Below are 21,540 nucleotides of genomic sequence, written 5' to 3' on the forward strand. Positions count from 1 at the left end.
AATCAGCTGATCACATTTTGATTCATTGCACCAAGACGAGAGCTTTGGATCTTTTTATTAGCCCTCTTTGGAGTGACTTGGGTATTTCCAAATTCAGTAAGAAATCTCCTCCTACAATGGAAAGTTAAGGGGTTTCAAAAGAAGAATAAAATAATTTGGCGCTTGGCTCCCATTTGCTTATTTTGGTGTGTTTGGAAAGAGCGTAGTCAAAGAACCTTCAAAGATGAAGAATTCTCTGACCAGGGTTTAAAGGATCTCTTCTTTCAGACTCTTTTTGAGTGGACGAGGGATTCTTTGGAGCTGGATTTCCCCTCTATGTTGATTTTCCTAGATACTCTTTGTTGTGGTTAACTTTGCTTTGTTTTGTTTGTGTGGTCTTTCTTTGTTTGAGATGTGTTTGTCTTGTTTCTGTGTATGCAACCTGTATACGTATGGCGCACCCCCTCCTTTTTAGGCACTTATTATTGCATGTTCTTGTTGTCTATCAAAAAAAAAAAAAAAAGGTCCTGTGTACATTGGTGTACTTTGCTTCTTTTTCTAATTTATACATACATTCCTTTACCTATCAAAATTTTTTTTCTCCTCTCTTAGCATGATGAAGATGAGCATGACTTTTAAGGTTGATGCTTTTTGCATGCTGGAGTCAATGTGTGCCCTTTATAGTTCCTTTGGTTTCATTTATAAGTTGTTAAACAAAAACAGATCTATATTTACTCAAACAGACTGAAGGTTGAAGAGACAATAACATAATAATTTTTCCCACGAGGAGACAGAATCACAAGAAAGCTGAGTTGAATAGATTAGATTTTCTGAAGTTTCATTTTACTTGATTGTGATCCAGAATACTTATCACAAACATGAGATGTGATTTAAGTGCACATACAAGGTTTGAAGTTTGGATTCTTATGGAATCTAGCCTGGTCCTCTTGCAGGCCACATAATCAGAAGCAATAATTGAACATAAACATTACTCTATGGTGGGAATATTATAGATATCTCTTAATTTTTTCTTTGGAATTTTCATTCCAAATTTATCTATTGCAGTGTAAAAATTAGATGAAGATGTATGAATAACTTATGGAATGGTATATTTACATAGAATTCAATAAAACCAAAAGTAGGTGTACAACCTTTCTAGCAATATCCCTGAGTCTCTTTGAGATATAACTGACCTACCATCCTATTTTTACCCTTTTCTTTCTTTTGATGCCAAATTAATCATAAGATAGTAGCCTTGCTCTCATAAATTATCCATGATATACTGATATCAAATCAGGCTATGATTATCTTGTAATTTTATTGAAGTAGCCTACATGTGCTTATGTAGTGGGTAACTGGTGCTAACACCATTAGGAGCCACAGGAGGGGTTGATTGAAATTTTCTTAAAAAAAGAGACTAATGCACCTGAGTAATCACTGACCTAGGGTTGTGGGCTTTATTTTTTTTTGCATAAAGATTCATTTAGTTGCCCAATATATTCCTGCAAAGAACTATTGAAGAAAATTGATTTCAAAAGCATGTCTTGTTTTTCTCTTTCCCCCCCCCCCCCCCCCCCCCCCCCCAACCAAGGAGGAAAATGTCGGGATATATCGGGAGGAGTCGACACGATATCTCGTGGAGAAAAATCGGAGGGGAGATATTTCCGCAAAAATCGCCAAAATATCGGCGATATATCGGCTCAGGGAGATATATCGGCGAAGATAAATTGTCGATTTTTTGGCGATATTTCCCCTCCTTCATGCAACGTGATCTGACGGCCTAGATCACGCTCGTGTTGATCCGACGGCCTAGATGTGATTCCAATGGTAATATGGCGATCCAACGACCAGATTGCTCCTAGTTTTTGATCCAACGGCCAAAATTAATTTTCAACGGTAAATTAATGTTCCAACGGCTATTTTGGCCAAAATTTCTTCTATAAATAGCCCAAATTTCATCTATTTCATCCATTTTTGCTTTCATTCTTCATTTGCTCTCTCATTACTCCAATTTTTATTAAGGTTGCTCAATTATTTAATCATTTTAAGGTATATTTGTTTTAAATTGTAATTAATTTTGTTTGCAGTTGTAATTAATTCATGTATTTTCAATTAATTAGTATGTTTGCAATATGGATGATTTAATGCTATTTTTACATTCAATTGTAATTAATTTTTACATTTTTATTGAATTAACTTAGGTTAATTTGATTATTTAATTATAAATTGATATGTTTATTTTAGATGATTATTTGTGATTTATTTTCACATTTAGAATTAAATTAAACTAGTTAACTTAGCTAAATTATTTAATTAACATGAACTAGTATATTTTGAATATGAAATATGTTTATTTAATGAATTTAATGTGTACAAATTATTGATATTTAATGAAATGAAGTATTTTATGTGACTTTATAATGAGAACAATTACAAAATTAACATTTCTTATAGATCGACATGATATAATTACATCTAATATCACAAATTATATCATATGTATATCAAATTTTTCAATAAAACAACTTTAAAATGTCCATTATACTTTTAATTATATCATTATGGGGTTTTCCTTGTATTTCCATGAGTTTTTAACAATTTTAAGCCTACCGATATTTTTTTCCAAAATATTTGTCAATATATCTCCGATATATCCGATATATCCGTAAAATCGAAGTACCGATATATCCGTGATTACCAATATTTTCATCCTTGCCCCCAACACACACATGCCCCCTTAATATTTTTGGTAGCTACTGAAGTTGGTTGAATTGATTCAATTAACTGATTGACGTTCCACAAATTTGGAACTTATAGATTATCAATCTGTGTTGCAAACTGGCATATAAAAGAAAAAATCATGTGTGTTGTGAACTGAATTGATTTGTCTTACAAGTGTTAATTATTTCTACATGCTTCAAATGTTCCAGGTCTTTTGGGATTATTAAACGGTTTGACAACAATTCCAAAAAACACCTGGTAAGGGAAGATTTCCTGTGTTCTGTAAGATTAGTTGACAATATGTTTATATTCATATAAGATACATCTCTGTTGTTGCAGATCATGTTTGAAGATGGTGATGGGGAATTTCTTGACATGTCAAAAGAAGATTGGGAATTTGTAACTTTATGATGTAATATGGGGTGAGTTTGTCCTTTACTTAACAGTGCTTCTATTTCAAAGTTGGTATTGGATCTAATACTGTAATGCTATATTCTCATTATTTCTGTATATATACTTAAAAATTGACAAAATATGATATGGTATGATTCTTACAAGTGCACTACAGTTTCAGCTAAAATGATACGGATCACTGATATGTATTGCATCTCATGACACATATAATGCACAGTACCATAACAATATAATATGTTAAGGTTGAAAGTCAATGAAAAAAAGGAAGGGAAGAGAGAATGATGACATGGGTGTTGAAAGCAAAGAAAATAAGTGAAATTTGATTATTGTTGCTATGAATGTTGGGGAAATGTGGTTTGAATCGAACACATGGTTGCTTGGATGATGTAAATATTGACCATGAGAATGATGATGACCAAGAACAAAAGTTTCTTCTTAATCTATTATAGTTTTCTTTCATAGAGGAATGACAATTAACATGGGAAGTCTTAGTTTTGAACTTCTCACATAATTCCATATACATTGATTATGCTTTCATTGTTGAAACGGGATAATGATCAGCAACTGTATATGTTTATATTCCCTTCTGAATTTGATATGAGTTGGTTAAATATTTGATGTTGTCGCCTTGCAGGTGTTGGTAATTCTTGATTTAGGCCTTGGTGTTCTATCCAGCTTATTTATAAGACGAGGATCCCTCCTCAGGGTCAGCAAGAATGATGTTGTACTAAACACATTTCTCTACATTTTTCTATCAATAAGGTCTTCCTGAGATGTTTTCATTGACACCTAAAGAGATCAGTATCAAAGTTCGGCCACCCCTGAGAATCCGTTCAGCTGGTAAACACCTTGCCTGTTATTGGGAAAGCCATGACACACTCCTGCTCGCTCACAAGTAAGAAGATGCGCCCAATAATTTTTTTCTTCCTGCGTTTCCCTGTAACATTATTCATTATCTTTGAACACATGGGAAATGTGAAAAGTGGTTAAAGGATCTTGCTCTTGAAATCTGATGTGAAAAGTTGAGCTTAATTAGATGCTTTAGATAATCTAGTTGGAAGATGTCGAATTCTAATGCTTGGAAGCATCCATTGTACTGAACCTTTTGTGGTTGGATCATCCTTGTATTTCTATGTTTAATGGCGTTTGTTTGGCTTAAGGTAGAGGACAATGGAGTGGGAAACAATCTCCCTCATGTACTGAAAAATTTCGATATAACCAACTGTATTGAAATCTGACTGTAAAATAAAGCAGCTACTAATTACTATTATTGTTTGTTGTGTCATTTAATTATTGAGCTGGCTGCTTTTCCTTCTTTTGTTTTGACTGTAGGTCAAAGTGGTGGCCCTTTCACCTTTTTTTTTAAACTTAGATGGTGTTTGTTTTTTTAGTTTTTTATTGAAAATAATTTGTTTGTTTTTCTACTCTTTTATAAATTTTTTACTAAACAGAAAAAATTAAAATATGTAGTTTTTTCTAAATAAAAAAAATAAAATATTGATTTTTTTTTACTTTTTAATACTTAATATAAATAAAATACTATAAAAATAAATAATATAATATTTAACATTATTAACGTTAGAATTAAGTAAAAAAATAAACATATCAAAGTAATAGAAATGTAGAAAAACTTAAGATGCTTTGCCACCCTACCAATCTCTTTCTTTTCTTATATTTGTTATTTATAATAAATTTGTTCAAATTTAGGCATATATTTTAAATCTTACGTGACTAATAATAAAATATATTATATCCATGTCACATTTTGTTGTTATACAGACTTTTATTTTTAATATTTATTTCATGAATTTATTCTTTTTGAGTCCTTTTTACTTCAGAAATGAATGCTTAACATTTCTTTGACAAGTCAAATGCCAGTCCTGTTAATCAATTTCCTGTTCCACGAAGACAAAAAACAAACAAACAAAAAAGAAAAAAATAGAAGCTTCCGTATTTGGTCACCGACCCTCCCACGTGAATTGAATTCAACTTCTGTTTGTCATTGTAGATGTAAGTTTTTGAACTCCTCGACCGCTTCTCACCCTTTTTATTAATACCTCCTCTCCCCCATAATTCTACTCAATCCCTTCATCACAACCCCCATTTCTTTGTGCCAAAAATTCATCAATGGAGGAGAAATGGTGGTTTGTTTTTGTATTTTTTGCATCTCTTTTATTTGTGAGGTCCAAGTTCAAGTCCCGGTCCAAGTCCAAGTCCAATCTCCCTCCAGGGCCAAGTACATTTCCGATCATCGGAAATTTATTATGGTTGCGAAAATCTTTTTCAGAACTCGAGTATGTGGTAAAGACTCTGCATGAAAAGCATGGTCCGATTGTGAGCCTCCCCTTCGGGTTTAACCCGGCCATCTTTGTGGCTAGTAACTCCTTGGCTTACCAAGCTCTAGTCCAAAACGGAGCCGTTTTTGCCGACCGCCCTCCCCTACCCATCACCAGCAAGATCATGGCCAGCAGCCAGTGCACCATAAGCTCCGCCCCCTACGGCCCTGCCTGGCGCCTCCTCCGCCGCAATCTCACCTCCGAGATCCTCCACCCCTCGCGCGTGAGGCTATACTCCCGCGCCCGGAAGTGGGTCCTGGACATTCTCGTCGCCGGCCTCCGTGAGGAGGCCGAAGGCCGGGACAACGTGGTTTTAGTGGTGAAGCACTTCCACTTCGCCATGTTCTGCTTGCTGGTTCTCATGTGCTTCGGCGACGACCTTGGGGAAGCCAAGATCAGAGAGATTCAAGGCATGGAGAGTCGAGTCCTTCAGAGTTATCACAACTTTAAAATCCTCAATTTCTTCCCGGCTATCGGAAAATTCTTGTTCCACAAGCGGTGGGAGAAGTTCATGCAGCTGAGGAAGGATCATGAGGACGTGCTCATCCCTCTGATTAGAGCTCGGCAACCCTGCAAGAAGACGGAAACGGTGAGCAAACCAAATCCATCCATAACGTGCTACGTCGACACTTTACTGGACCTGCAACTCCCGGACGAGAAGAGGAAGCTCACAGAAGGGGAGATGGTAAGCTTGTGCTCGGAGTTTCTCAACGCCGGCACCCACACCACGGACGCTCCGCTGCAGTGGATCATGGCGAACCTGGTGAAGTACCCGCACATTCAGGCCAAGCTTTTCGAGGAAATTAGCGGGGTTGTGGGGGAAGGAGAGGACGAAGTGAAGGAGGAAGATTTGCAGAAGATGCCATACTTGAAGGCGGTGGTGTTAGAGGGTCTCCGGCGGCACACTCCGGCCCACTTTCTGGTACCGCATGCAGTGACCAAAGACGTGATATTAGATGGGTATGTGATCCCAAAGGACGCCAAAGTATTCTTCATGGCAGCTGAAATGGCGTGCAATCCCGAGGTGTGGGAAGACCCAATGGAGTTCAAGCCGGAGAGGTTCTTGAACAGCAATAATAATGGTGAAACATTTGATATAACTGGTAGCAGAGAGATAAAGATGATGCCTTTTGGTGCAGGGAGGAGGATATGTCCAGGGTATGGTTTAGGTTTGCTGCATTTGGAGTATTTTGTGGCGAACTTGGTGTGGAAATTTGAATGGAAGGCTGTGGGTGAAGACGGAGTTGATCTTTCAGAAAGGCCTCTTGTGTCTCTGCTACCAACCACCATGAAGAACCCGTTGCAGGCTCGCATTTCTCCAAGGTTATCAGCCAGGACTGCAATGGAGTAATTGCACACCTGTCCACCATATTTTGATGGTGTACTCCTACTAATAATAATTTAATAAGAACAATGATGATGATAATTCATTGGAGGTGCTTGCATGAGTGGGTTATGATATGTGTTTTTGTATATTAGTAGGTCGTAGTGGGGATATGAGCCTTTTATCTATGAGATCATAAATTCAGAATGATGAAACAAATTAGCAAAGACGAGATCTTTGCTTAGAGGGGGGAAAATTGAAAAATATTATGAATCGGAGATTATCAAGAAAATGAAATACGTACCCAACTTTTAGTCATGTTTGATTCCTAGAAAATACCATTGAAAGACAAAAATTTGTTAAGAAAAATAATTTTCTCATACTCAATTATGATATAAAAAATAGAAAAAAAAAGTCTAATATAATTAAAATTAATAAGAAGATCATATATTTTTAAATTATTTAATTTTTACATCAAAGAGTTAAATAGATAAAATGAATTTAGAGTAATATATAAAAATAATTTATTGACTTTAAAACTTTTTTTTTTTCTCTATTTTCTTTTCCACACATTTCTCTTCGAACTTTTTAGAACCAAACATAGCCTTAATGATGGATACCTATTTGGATACATTTTATATAAAAATATTTTATCATATATAAGTAAAATAGAAACTAAAAATGTATTAAATACATCAAATGTATCTATTTTTTCTCTTTATTTTTTTTATTTTTTATTTTTTTATCATTTTCCCTTATATATTATCTAGAACTAAACATAGCATAAGTTTATGTTCTTGTAAAAATTGAGGGAAGTAAAATATGGAGGAGAAAGAGGAAAAGAAAAAGGTAAGAAAAAATTATAGAATTTTTATCTTATATTTAAAAATTTTGAGGGAATAAATAAATAAATTAATATAGAGGAAAATGCATGGAGCCATGAGTGGATATGGATGAAGTAATGGGGTAAGAAGACTAGGATTGCAGTGATGAATGGAGAGGTGGGGTTGAGTAGGTGATCATGAGAGGGAATGGATGGCAAGAGTATGGAGAGGCGCAGGCTGATTGGTGGGACAAACGAGGCTGGCCAAATATGGAGTGGAGAGAGAGAGAGAGAGAGAGAGAGGGAGGGAGGGAGGGAGGGAGATAGGGAGCAAAATAGGAAGTAAGGAATGAGAGATGGGTAGTGTTGGTGTTATGAATATGGGGCAGTGAAAAGCTAGGGAAGTTGTTGAGGTCGTAGGGAAGTAACCAAAGTGGGAATGTGTGAGTGGGGGATGAGGAGGTTTCCATAGTTGGCTGAAAGACACAATCAAACGACGATTTATTGTCAATAATGTGTGAAATATCTATGAGATAAACAACAATTTTAAACGTGAAGTATCAAAAGTGGTGGGGGTAAGGATGCCCAATTAATGAAGTAGTGTGAGTTCTGTTTTGACGATGTACGTCGATTGTGATATCGGCCCAGGCAACGTGTTAGGTGTATATGGAGGTCAGATGAAATGTTGGATCTTCATTAAATATTATCAGTAGAAGATTTAGAAAAAATTTCAACAATTTTCTTAAACTTTGGAAAGAATGTGATAACTTAAAATTTATACAACAAAGGGACAATCATGAATATTTGATGAAGTGATCAAATGATCAAGTGAGTATGAAGACTATTTTGAGAGGCAATGCAAATTATTGAATGACAAGTGACTATGGTGGTGTTTGTTTTTTTGGTTTAATTCTAAATAGAACTTACATTTAACTTAATACTAAATAATGTTTAATAGTATTAAGTATTAAGTTGTTTGATTTTTTAATATTTCTATTAAGTGTTAAACACTAATATCTTAATATTTTAATGTATTAAAAAAAAAATAATTTAAAGTATTTCTAAAAAGTTCAAAATAATAAAATTGTTATAATAAATAATTTATCATTATTATCCTTACAAAAAATAATTAATATATTTATTTTTTATATAATTAAAATAAAATATTTAAACTTAATAATCTAAAAAATAATGGATTGATAAAACCTAAATCAAATCAAAGAAAAAAACATAACAATTCAAGTACATATTTTCAAATATCAAAACACATCACATTTTATGCTAATATCTAAACATTGCATTTCTTACAATGGTAAAAAGCTAAAAATGACAAGTTAATTAAATACTTGAAAAAGTTCATTTGTGATTTGGTCTCAAAACCGTTGCATGAATTCTTGATCAGATGCTGCAAAAAAACTACTTGTAGTTGAATTTTGATTTTGATTTGTATTGTCACTTTCCAATTCCACTTCATTGTCATATTCAGAAAATAATCTATCTGCAACTGAGATTTGTCGAAGAAAATTGTGAATGGAGAAGCATGTCATGACAATTTTTGTTTGAGTAGTAAACAAATAAGGTGTCATTCTCTTTAATATTGGGAAACACGCCTTAACAACACCAAAAGCACGTTCAATGACATTTCTTAATCTTGCATGACATTGGTTGAATATCTCCCTTTTTCCTCTAGCTTTATCATCACTATGAAAATCACTCAACCCAAATTAAATTCAAATAGTAGCATTAAATTAGAGATGATAAATATATAGTTTGGATAATGGAAGAATAGACAACAAATATCAATCCATTCACATCTAACCATTCTATGTAGAGAATGAATTCATCTAACACAAGAAGCATTAAAACCCAAATTATGCCAACAACACCTAAAGACAGTTTATAAAAACTGTCCAAAGTCCCTTAAGATGATTTTTTTTAAAGCATTCAAATATGGACATGCACAAAGAGGAAGGTAGGAAGGGTGGGAAGCATATATATATATATATATATATATATATATATATATTTTTTTTTTTTTTCATTTCTAAAATTATTGCCACCTCCATCTGGTAGTTGGCTGACAAACCAACACCAAATGAGCTGGGTCAGTCCCAACTGAAATCTGCTCTGTGACCCGGGAGAGCTGCACTTGTGAGAGGAGTGTGAGAAAGAGAGAGAGAGAGTGAGGTGTGTGTGAAAGAAATGGTCTGAGTTGTTTGTGAAATGAAATAAACCTCCTATAGTCTTTAGACTGAATAATGGTTGTGTGCAGTGCAGAATTCAGATTGTGGATGGATAATCAAGTGAAAGAAAAGCAAAACAAGGGGTTCATCTCATTGATTGACAATGCTGTTCCTCTATATGACCGAGAATATGCATTGGGTCTAACTTCAATGGATTATTTGAATAACCTGGAAAGGTAATGGATTTACATTTAATATGTGTATTGCTGCTTCTTCAGATATATATGCAATGAAAGATTAAAAAAAAAGAATAAAAAATTAAAACATAAATATATATAGGTGTTTGACACGGTTACCTCTTGAATTTTATCCCGCAACATTTCTGTGTGCTGCAATATCACTGTTGGTTTTAAGATTGTTGTGAGTGATTGACACAGAAAAGTTTGACAGTTTTATTGCATAAACTTTGGCATGCTTGGGTGATATCATCTTCTGTGGTTGAAAAAGTCTTAATGCTCATTACCATCAGATCCCTAGCTCCCCTCCTAATGTCTTAATGCCTGGGATAGGGTTGTGACTTTTTCACATTACATGGATGCTTCAGATTTTGTGGAGTACCTTTTCAGGCATGATAAGTGAGCATGGAATGAGACGTGTGTTTAGATTTTCTCCTTTTCAGATCCAGGATCAAATAAAAAACAAGGGAGTACTGAACTTTAACAATTCTTCCAAAATAGTATGAAAAAAAACAAAACAAAACAAAAAACAATCTTCTCTAGCTGTTTTCAACTACCCTCTTTCCTCTGTTCTTTCACATGTATACTATTTTCTTCATTTGTTTTATCATTTTCATCCATCTGTAACATGTTGGGTGCTCAGTTTTCTTCACTAAGTATGAACAAAGAAGTCCTCCTAGGGAGTCATTGTCTCTAATTATCATCCACCCCTTTTAGTCTATTACCCATTATTTAATGGGGCATGAAAAGACCATCCCCAAGAAAATGACATCATGTTGGAGCATTGACGTGCCCAAACAACATTGGTTTGCCTGTGCCTACACCAGAGATTTGTTTGGCAGAGTGAAATCAAATTTTACTTTTTGTACTTGTTTGATTTACCTCTTAACAAGTGTGGGATTCCATAAACTAAACACTCTCCTCAATAGAAGAACAGATTTGTCGTGCAGTTGAAAACTCCTCTCCATTCAATTTATGAGTTCAATAATAGCTGACTTGGAGATTGCTAGTGTGGTCTCAACAACCATGTGCAGTAGATGAGAAAATTCTTGGAAGTGATTTCGTGGAGTATAATCATGTGATTCTAGAAGCTAAAGACACCCAGAAGCTATGTTCAGGTAACCCAGGCAAAAGAAAGCTTTACAACCCTTAATATCTTTAGCCCAACTCTTGATTGAGTTGAAATAACCTGTTCTCTCCTACTTAAAGACACCCTTTTTATACACAAAGTTTTTCGAAATTGTCAGGAATGTCAATAGGTATAATTATTTTGCTGAATGTTGAAGTATTCTAAATACTCAAGGTTTAGCCTATTCATAAACATTTCATCCAAGTTCCAGAGTCTTAACACTACCCTCTAGAGGATCACAAATGTTCCATGCCCATCTAATGAGGGTTTTGGACAGTGCCATTAGCAATTTCCTAAACACAGTTGGAGCCTTACTCTAGAACCATCTATAAATCCTGGCAGAGGATTCATTTCTGTAATTCACACTTGCCTATATAGGTGCCAGGAATGTCAAAAGACACTACACAACTGCTGGTGTGCCCCAACCAATAAGGTGCAATGTAGAACAGAAATGTCTTTGAGTGTGTTCTTAGGAAAAAACAAAAACCAAAATGACCCTTCAATCTACACACATGAATGCAGCCTTGTTTCATTTGACAACATCCCACTATATTTAACATGGAGAGATTTTACGACAAATATATATCACACTACTTTTATTCCCAGAAACCAGGTTTTCATCAAGTTATGGTTCTGGGAGTAAATCAAACTCCTCATGCTTGGGAGGAATAATTTTATTTTTGATTATCACTTCACACATGCACACATATACATTTGATTATCACAATAGAAAAGATTGTTTCCAGCAACCAAGTACAAGTGAATGACAGAGCTTCACTTTGCTCATTGGACAAGTGAATGACACAGTACATGAGCAACAAAAAACAATTCAAGCAGGCAGAAAACAGCCCACAAAATCACACATAGTTCTTCAAAGCTAGAACCGAAACACACGAATGCATTCACAAAACCCATGAGCATCTCTACAAAATTCATTGAACCTGTAAACCCATCAAAAGTGACTTGGACAAAAAGAAACCAGATCACTCAAAAAAATAAAATCTGCATTTTAGTTCAATTAGATTCTAAAAAATTCCTATTATCTTTTCCTTTGTAGGTTCCAAACCCACTCCTACAAGATCAAAATTCCCCACAAAATCCCAAAATAAACCATTGGCATGAGAATCATAAAGAATCATACTAGAGAAGATATTAATAAACCATTTCCAAACAGAAAACAACTACCTATGGTTTAACCCCATTGTTGAGAAAGAGCAAGAACGAAAACTGAAACCTAAATAAAGAGAGAAAATGGGGAAGACATTACCTTGAAAAAGCTTGGTGAGGGTTGTGGAACCAATGAGCTACACAGGGATGAGGTGAGGGTTGGGGATCACCGGTTGCAATTAAGACTAGAGAACTACAAGGGATGGACGTTAGGCGTTGGGTTGCAATTGTGATTTGGGGGAGGTTTAAAAAACTTGTTTTTTCTATTTAGAAAAAAACCAAATATTTTGGTTTTTTCTATTTAGCCAAAAATTTTAAAAATTCAGTAATAAGTCATCAAAAACTAGAAAAACAAACAACCTAAATTTTGAAAGCAAAATGCTTTTAGCAAAAAGCCAAAAAAAACAAACGCCACCTAATTAAGTCTCATGCCATTTGTCAAAAGAGGCTTTAACACTCATGCAAGTTCTTTTTATCCAAGTAATAGAAGTGTAACGGTCGACATCGGAGTTGGAGATTGATGTTGAAACCATTTATAATCGCTTACTTGTGTCCTCATAGCTTTAAAAAACATTTATAAGATTAAGAGCAGTCCATACTTATATAGTGTAAGAAATTTTCTCTCATATTCGATGTTGAATATCACAAAAAATTGATTAATTATATTTTTGATAATGAGATAGTTATGATTCAATGTGTATAATTGGTTGGATTTGGCTTTGAAACCATAAAGAGGTAAAGAAGTTGAATGACAATAAGTACATGTAATTGCAATACACTCAAATCTTTTAAATATATACATAAACATGACTATACAAGAGATGCATAGATTATACAAAGAATACATACATTGTTCCTAAACTTAAGGGTAATGATTGATTGCTCTTGATTTGTGAGTGAGTTTGATTCTCTCATAAAATACATTTTTTAAAAATTTCTTCATATTTTTAACATTCTCTCTCTCTCTCTCTTTCTCTCTCTCTCTTTTTAATACGATAATTATTTTTTTAATATTTTTTTTTCTTGTTTAGTGCTTTTCAAAAATCAAACATATAGCCTAAAAAATTTAAAAATATTCATATTTTTGTTTAGATAGATCATATCTAAGATTTTTCAAAAATAATTTTTTTTTTCTAATTTGACAATTATTTTATTTTTTTAATCAAATATTGCTAATGAAACTAGGGTTGTTTTTTGAAGTTACCTCTACCCAATTCATTTTTTAAACTAACATTTTGCCAATCTCATCACCATAGACATGCATCAACCACTCTAGCACTTCAATAAAATTAGTATGACCATGAATTAGAATATACATACTGTTGTCGCCTCGCGTATCAGGTGGACCACGTTGCTGCTAGATGGATAGACACGCGATTCTCAACACACAAAGGGTTCTTGATTCAGCGTTTGTACCTGCAAAAAGGCATCCGGACAGGGTGTCCGGACGCACCCTCCGATGGTTTTGTTAGCCATGGTGAGGGAGAGATATATAAATCAGTTGGCCTTTTACTAGGTATCAAGAGGTTACCAGGGGATCAACCCTTTCTTCTTCGTGTGAAGTCATATATATACAGCTTCAGGGGTACTGCTCCTTTCATTAATGGTGAGGAGATATTTTATGTTGTGATGATGATAATAGGTGTTAGTAGGAGCACTATCATCCTACGAATGGCTGTCAGAGATCGTGGTAGGTGATGTGGTTGTCAGAGATCGTGGGGAGTGATTATGTAGAATGATCGTGGGAAGTGACTTGCTGTCACTTCCTCTTGTCTTCTCATTCTGCAGGTGATGGGATGGGGACCATGGCTGCTTGTTGTGATTGCGTGTAAGACTCGCTTTACTTTAATTGACCATCCAGACGATTTATATCCGGATGGATCATGCTGATTATCCGGATGTGTTGTGGAGACTATCCGGATGTCTATGCTCTGCCAGCGTCGTTTGCTCTTCCTTGGATAGGAGAAGCTGAAACGTCGTTTGCCTTTCCCTGAGGTGGTCCGGATAGGATAACTGCACCATGCATATCCTTAGGGGAATCCGGATGATGATGGTCCGGTTGATAACACGTGCCACGCGTCACCATGAGCTGCGTGCCACGTGTTTCCCAAGGGGAGGGGTCCCTACATTGCCCCCCTTTTTAACTTGCCTATTTTGCCCAAAAAATGGGCGGGTTAAAAATAACTGGGTTTTTGAAAATTGAAAAAGTCCCTTCGACTGACTGGGCCACGTGGCGAGTGGGGGTGCGGAAGCCAAAAAGGCATTTATGACGAGCCGCCGACCCTGTGTATCCCCAGGCAATATGTCGTTTCAATGATAACATGGCTGTTGGTTTGGCTTTCCGAGGGGCTGTCCTGCTATAAATAGGGCACTGTACCTCTTTTTGCAATTTTTCCTACTGCATTCTCTTGAGAGCCTTTCTTCTTACTGCTTTTTCCTGCGTCCTTTGCTTCTATGAGACAAACTTCGAAAGCTCTTTTGTACCGGTGCTTTTGTATCGTGACTTTGTTTGTTTGCTGCTGGTGATTTTGTATCAAGGCAGTACCCGTTCTTCTTCTTCGGTGCTTTATTTGGTACGTACCTCTTTGCTACTGCCATTCCTTTGGTTGCATTTGCTGGCTCTTTAAATTTGTTTTCTGGCTTGCTTGGGTGTTGTTTTGGACGAGTCGTTTGCAATTGTTGTTGAATGTTGGTACTTTGTTGTTGTTTGGAGGGGTTTTTGAGGGGTTTTTCTGACTGTTTTGGGTTAGGGTTTGTGTATTTTCTGACTACTTGGTTTGATTCGTTGTATTGCTTTTGTATGTAGATTTTGATTTAGCTTTGTGGTAAGAAATGGCTCCAAAAAAGACTGTTTCATCTGTCCGGGTTAGCGAAGCTAGCGAAAAGGCGATAAACAAATTAAATGCGAAGGAGTTCCGGGAGCGATTCTGCATCCCCCATGACGTATTGATAGACTTGGTGAACGAGGAGGCGGCTATGCCTACTGAGAAAGGTGGAGAAAATGTTATCCTCTTCACAAAGGAACAATTCAACGCGGGGCTCCGGTTCCCTCTGCCGGCGTTGTTCAAGGAATTCCTCCACTTCTCTCAGATTCCACCCATCTTCATTCATCCCAACCTTGTCCGGGTGCTGATGGGATGCAGCATCATCAACATGCTGTACAGCCTCGACCTGACGCTACTGGAAGTGTTCTTTGTCTATTCCCTGAAGAAAGCAAAGACTGATATCTTCAGTGTGTCCGCGCACCTGCCCTCCCTTCAAATGGTGACAGAGCTGCCAGATTTGACAAAGGGAGGGGCGAGGGGGCTGGTGGCAGTCCGGGGTGGATGGGCGGGGCTATCGGAGCATCCGTCGAGGCCTTTTTCTCCAAATTATACCTTAAAAATTCCGGGTAATCTTGTTTTGCGATTTTTTTTTTTTTTTTTTTTTTGTCCGGATTTTGCTTTGCTAATTTTTTCTGATTTTTCCGGACTGAACTCTCACCTTTTGTTGCTGACAATGCAGGTTTGGAATTGAGGGGCCACCTTGTGGATTGGGTGGAAAAGGCGTCCTTCGCCTGCGTCTGCAAATTATTCGAAATAGATCCCAAGGAGAGGGCCTACAAAACATTGCTTTCCGCGCGGAATTTGATAGAGGTCGTCCGGGAGCCCCAGGAATATGTTATCAATATTCTTCCTAGGAAACTGGCAAATGATGAGATAGTGCCTGGGGAGCATTATACTGTGAAGGAGCTCCCCCTCTATCAGGAAGCTAAAGAGGCTGACGCTGAAAGGCGGCGAAAGCTCCTGGAGGATAGAGATCAGAAAAAAACTGAAGGCACTATCCGGAAGGCTCCCGGACAGAAGGGGGGTCCGGACCCTCCTTCAAAGAAAATTCCAGGAAAGAGGGGGAAGCTAGTGAAGAAGCATGGGAAGGATGTGAAGGAACCCACTCCTCCCAAGGAGTTTCCTCCTCCACAAACTACCTATGAGGGGGAAGTAATGATAGAGGAGCCAGTAAATGCTGCTCCGCACTCTATCTCAAGCGGCCCCGGACGCATGTCGGGGTTGTATCATTCAGGCCCTTCCTTAGTCGCGGCTGCGCGTCTGGCTAACGTGGCTGAGGAAGCCGCATCTATCAACCATCCGGGCAACCTTAATCCGGATGCTGATGCAGCTGAAATGGCCCCGTTGGAGGAAGCGGGGGCAGAAAGCCAAAGTCAGCCTTCCGACGACCCGGATCGCTTGGCCATAGTCCTGGTGAAAGGTCTTCCTCTCAAGAAGCCGCGTTTGACGCGCGATCTACAGTCCGGACTCTTTGAGCGGCTTCAAGAGCGGCAGCAAGAGATTGAAGTTAGCTGCGCTTCTGCCCATGACGCTCATCCGGATGGAGGCGAGGTGGAGATGGCAACTGAGACCTCAGCCGCCCCGGCAATAATTCCTGCTCAAGATGCATCCGGACACATGTGTTCGGACGAAGATGTGGGGGTTCCGATTCCGGGACAAGAGTTACCTTCTGCTTCCTCATCTGAGGAAGAACCTGCTGACGATGCCGTTCCTGCTAGCCCCTTCAGCTACGCGGAGTTGGAAGTTAAGTTAAAGCAGATTACTCCTGATTGGAAAGCCATCAAGCCCTCTACTAAGATGTTTGATATGATAGAAACGGTACACCGTTGTCTTGTGCTTTTGCTTTTTGATTTTTTGTTGCACTGATGTGTTTGTTGTAGTATGACTTATGTGTTTGCTTTTCTTGTTTGTGTGTCAGCTGGTGAGGGGCCTCCGCGGCATGGCTCAACAACACGATCTTTTTACTCAGCTGCTGCAGACTGCAGACTATATGAAGACCTTTTCCTCTAGGCGCCAAGAGATTGAAAATCAACTGCATCTGAGAATGGAGGAGGCTGAGGCCAGTCTATCCACCATGCGAGAGGAAAATGAAGCCCTCCGAGTGGAGTTGGCTGAGGCGAAGGGTCGAGAAGAATCAACTGCGGGCCGCCTTCATGAGGCGGAGGGTGAGGCAGCCCGGCTAAGGGATGAATTGAGTCAACTCCGGACAGAAGTTTTGAATGAAAAGAAACAGAAGGAAGACTTGCAGCTGCGTCTGGATGTGCAAAAAGAGGAACTTGAACGGGAGTTTGCTGTGGAAAGGGAGGAACTTGCAGCGGATTACCAGCAACAAGTGGATGATACGTTTATCTTTGGGTATCGCTGCTGCATGAAGAAGAACGGCATCAAGCGAGATACCCCTTCAATTCCTCCGGGTGAAGAAAAGAAGCTATATGAGAAGCCCGCTCCCTGATAGTTATCTCTTTTTGCAATTTTTCTGCTGTAATTTTTCCTTCTGTCTTTTTGTGGTCCGGAGATCTCTTTGTAATTACATCTATTTATATCAATAAAAATATATTTCTTTCTCATTTGTACTTGTGTCTACTTTTTATTGATAGTACTGCTTTAAATTGGACACATTCCATGGTCTGAGTAACGGAGTACCATCTAGCTTTTGCAAATGATAAGCTCCATTTTCGTTTGCTTTAGACACTATGTAGGGTCCTTCCCAATTGGCTTGGAACTTTCCAACGCCTACTTCAGTAGTATTTTCAAAAACTTTTCTAAGTACTAGCGTACCATTTTTGAAGTTTCTGGGCCTGACTTTTCGATTGTAATGCGCTGATGCCCTTTGTTGATAATCTGCCATCCGGATGGCCGCGCTTTCTCTGACTTCGTCTGCCCAGTCCAAATTTCTTCCTAGTTCCGTGTTGGCATCTTCTTGTTTTGCTGCATCGGTCCGGATAGTAGGAAGACCTATTTCAGTGGGAATGACTGCGTCCATTCCATATGTGAGGGCGAAAGGAGTGTTTCCTGTCGGCCGTCCGGGTGTGGTTCGATAGGCCCATAGGACGCCGGGTAGCTCCTCCACCCACTTCCCTTTGGCTTGCTCAAGCCTTTTCTTTAAGGCATTGATTAGAGTTTTGTTTGTGGCTTCCGCTTGCCCATTGCTTTGAGGATAGCGTGGCGTGGAGTATGAATTCCGGATATTTAGTTCCGAACAGAAATTCCTGAATGCAATGCTGTCAAATTGTGGACCATTGTCAGCTATGATGATTTGGGGAATTCCAAAGCGGCAAACAATGTTCTTCCATACGAATTTGGTGACATCTTTATCTTTGATGCTTGCATATGCTTCAGCTTCTACCCATTTACTGAAGTAATCAGTGGCGATAAGGAGGAATTTCTTCTGGGCAGGTGCTGCTGGTAGGGGTCCCACTATGTCCATGCCCCACTGCGCGAAAGGCCATGGGCCTGAGACCGATTTCAATGCTGCTGATGGCATATGTGGAATGGGAGCGTATCTTTGACATTTATCACACTTTTGGACATATGCTGCCGCGTCTTTCTTCATTGTTGGCCAATAGTACCCTTGTGAATGAGCTCTATGTGCTAGGGATCGTCCTCCCGCATGATTTCCGCATATTCCTTCATGTAATTCAGCTAGCACATACTGGGCCTCTGAATGCCCAAGACAACGAAGATAAGGCCCTATGAAAGATCGCTTGTACAGGTGCCCCCCGATCAGGGTGAAGCGGGCAGCCTACACCCGGATTTTGTGCGCTTGTTTAAGATCTTTGGGTAAAGTGCCTGTCCGGAGATATTCTGCAATGTCATGCGTCCATTCTTGATTATCCGTTTGGGTTGCCTCAACGGTGTTGCAAGTGGAATTTTCTACGACAGAGGGATTGGCTTGCACATGTATGGGCAATAGAATGGCTTCTTTGATAGGTAGAGAGGCAGCTATGCCGGCCAAAGCGTCAGCGTGCCTATTGTCAGCTCGCTTAATTTTTTCGATTGTCCACTCGGTGAATTGCTGTAAGGTGCTTCTTACTTTGGCCAAGTATCGCGCCATGCGTGAGTCTTTAGCCTCATATTCTTTCTGGACGTGCCTTACCACTAGTTGCGAGTCGCTGTAGATCCGGAGTTTGGAGACGGATAGAGCAAGGGCGAGGTCCAATCCGGACAGGATGGCCTCGTATTCTGCTTCATTGTTAGACGCGGAGAATCCCAGCCGGATGGCTTGCTCCAGATGTTCCCCAGTTGGGGACTGTAGTAAGAGCCCAACTCCAGAGCCTGATGAGCGTGAGGCTCCGTCAACTCGTAGTGTCCACCACTCTTGTTCACTGGATTCGTGGTGCTGGTTGGGTCTTCGTGAATATTCGAGCACAAAGTCGGCCATTACTTGGCCTTTTTTGGATAATCTGGGTTGGAATTCGATTCCAAATTCGCTTAATTCGATGGCCCATTGTAGCATTCGCCCAGTTAAATCTGGTTTGTGCAGAATGCTACGAAGGGGTTGGTCGGTCAGTACAATCACTGGGTGGGCTTGAAAATAGGGGCGGAGCTTTTGGGCAGCACTTCGAAGAGCTAAGGCTGTTAGCTCCATTTTTGAATACCTGGTTTCTATATCTGCCAATGCCCTGCTGACATAGTAGACGGGTTTCTGCTCCTTTGGTGAAGGGCAGCGGAATAGAACGGCGCTGATTGCCCATTCTGAGACAGCTAGATACATGTATAGCTTCTCCTTTGGGATGGGGCTGCTCAAGATGGGTGGATGCATAAGACAATGTTTAATTCTTTCCAACGCGTTTTGGCAATTGTCCGTCCATCCCTGCGTTCCAGTTTTTCGTATCGCCAAGAAGAAGGGTCGCAACTCATCAGTGAAGCGGGCTATGAAACGCCCTAACGCAACGAGCTTGCCTGTGAGGCGTTGTAACTCCTTTTTGTTCCTGGGAGGAGGTGTCTCCATGACTGCTTTGACTTGATCCGGGCTGACTTCTATGCCTCTTTGGCTGACCATAAATCCCAGAAACTTGCCAGCACTCACGCCAAAGGCACATTTGGAAGGATTTAGCTTCATGCCATATTTTCGCAAGAGATAAAAAACTTCTTGTAAATGGAGGATATGCTGCTCTCGAGTTTTGCTTTTAACCACGATATCGTCAATGTATACCTCGACCGAGCGGCCTATCAGAGGTTTGAAGATTGTAGTCATCAATCTTTGATATGTGGCGCCAGCGTTTTTGAGTCCGAATGGCATGACTTTGTAGCAATAGAGGCCGTGTGGCGTTATGAATGCTGTTTTTTCTTCGTCATCCGGGGACATGGGGATTTGATGATATCCGGAGAAGGCATCTAAGAAAGAGAGCATCCCCTGCCCGGAAGTGGAATCCACAATCTGATCTATTCGCGGTAAGGGGAAACTGTCTTTTGGACACGCATTGTTGAGGTTGGTGTAATCTACACAAACTCGCCATTTTCCTTCTTTTTTGGGTACCACGACTACGTTTGCCAGCCAATCCGGATAAGAAACTTCTCTGATGAATCCGGCTTCGAGCAATTTATCAATCTCGTTCCGGATGATTCTTTGTCTATCCGGGTGGAAGCGCCTAATCCTCTGTCGAACGGGTCTGGCTGCTGGAAAGATGTTAAGCTTGTGAGAGGCAATAGAGGGATGAATTCCCTTCATATCCGAATGTGTCCATGCGAAGATGTCATGGTTGCTTTGAAGGATATTTTGCATGCTCTGAGTTTCTTCTTGTGTCATGAGGGAACTTATGTTTGTGAGGTGATCATTCTCTTCTGAGATTTGGATTGTTTGTAAGGGATCTGCTGCCGGGGGATCCTTGTCCGCCGGACCCAATAATTGCTATTGGTCATGCGTATGGCTGGGTTCAGGGGGAACTGCATCCTCCTGACTAGTTCCCGCCTCTCGTGCTATTTGATAGCACTGACGAGCGGCTAACTGGCTGCCATACAAGTCAGTTTGTCCTTTGTTGGTGAGGAAACTCACCATTTGATGATATGTGGAAGGGATGACTTTCATGTAGTGAAGCCATGTGCGTCCCAAGATGACATTGAAGGGTGATAACTCTTGTACCACTGAGAATTGCACGTTGAGAGTGACTGGGCCAGCTTGGACCGGCAGTATAATGTCTCCTAAGGACGTGGTTGATGATCCGTTGAATCCGGATAAGATTCGTCCGGGGTTTTCGAGACCCGCGAGACTGTGTCCCATATGGCCAATGACTGATGCTTGTACCAGATCGGCTGAACTGCCTGGGTCAACCAAGATACGTCTTACATCGAAATCTCCTATTTCTAGGGAGAGGATGAGGGCGTCGCGATGTGGCTGTAGCGTCCGGGTGGGATCTGCTGGTGGGAAAATGATTGTCCCATCTATAGGGCGAGGGCCCTCTCC

At 39.3% G+C, this 21,540-nt stretch overlaps 2 protein-coding genes across 4 annotated transcripts in view; both read left to right on the top strand.

Annotated features, from left to right (window-relative positions):
• The window catches only part of LOC100252753 (histone-lysine N-methyltransferase ASHH3), a 29,017-nt gene extending 24,633 nt beyond the window's left edge, over positions 1–4,384 (top strand). For all 3 annotated transcript variants that reach the window (XM_010663748.3, XM_010663749.3, XM_019226125.2), the window contains 3 exons: positions 2,910–2,958; positions 3,040–3,122; positions 3,749–4,384. In XM_010663748.3, coding sequence (XP_010662050.1) covers positions 2,910–2,958; positions 3,040–3,111 — 121 coding nt within the window. In that variant the 3' untranslated portion in view covers positions 3,112–3,122; positions 3,749–4,384. The remainder of the gene's footprint in view (positions 1–2,909; positions 2,959–3,039; positions 3,123–3,748) is intronic.
• A 666-nt stretch (positions 4,385–5,050) lies between these two features.
• Positions 5,051–6,888, top strand: LOC100242511 (cytochrome P450 89A2). Its single transcript, XM_010663750.3, has one exon. The coding sequence runs from the start codon at positions 5,242–5,244 to the stop codon at positions 6,799–6,801; it is 1,560 nt and encodes a 519-aa protein (XP_010662052.1). The 5' UTR covers positions 5,051–5,241; the 3' UTR covers positions 6,802–6,888.
• The last annotated feature ends 14,652 nt before the right edge of the window (positions 6,889–21,540 follow it).

Source organism: Vitis vinifera, chromosome 16 (genome assembly GCF_030704535.1).
Source record: "Vitis vinifera cultivar Pinot Noir 40024 chromosome 16, ASM3070453v1".
Classification (NCBI taxonomy): Eukaryota; Viridiplantae; Streptophyta; class Magnoliopsida; order Vitales; family Vitaceae; genus Vitis; species Vitis vinifera.

What these genes read in the sequence shown, in the direction of transcription:
- LOC100242511 (XM_010663750.3), top strand. Translation starts at nt 5,242, where the DNA reads ATGGAGGAGAAATGGTGGTTTGTTTTTGTATTTTTTGCATCTCTTTTA.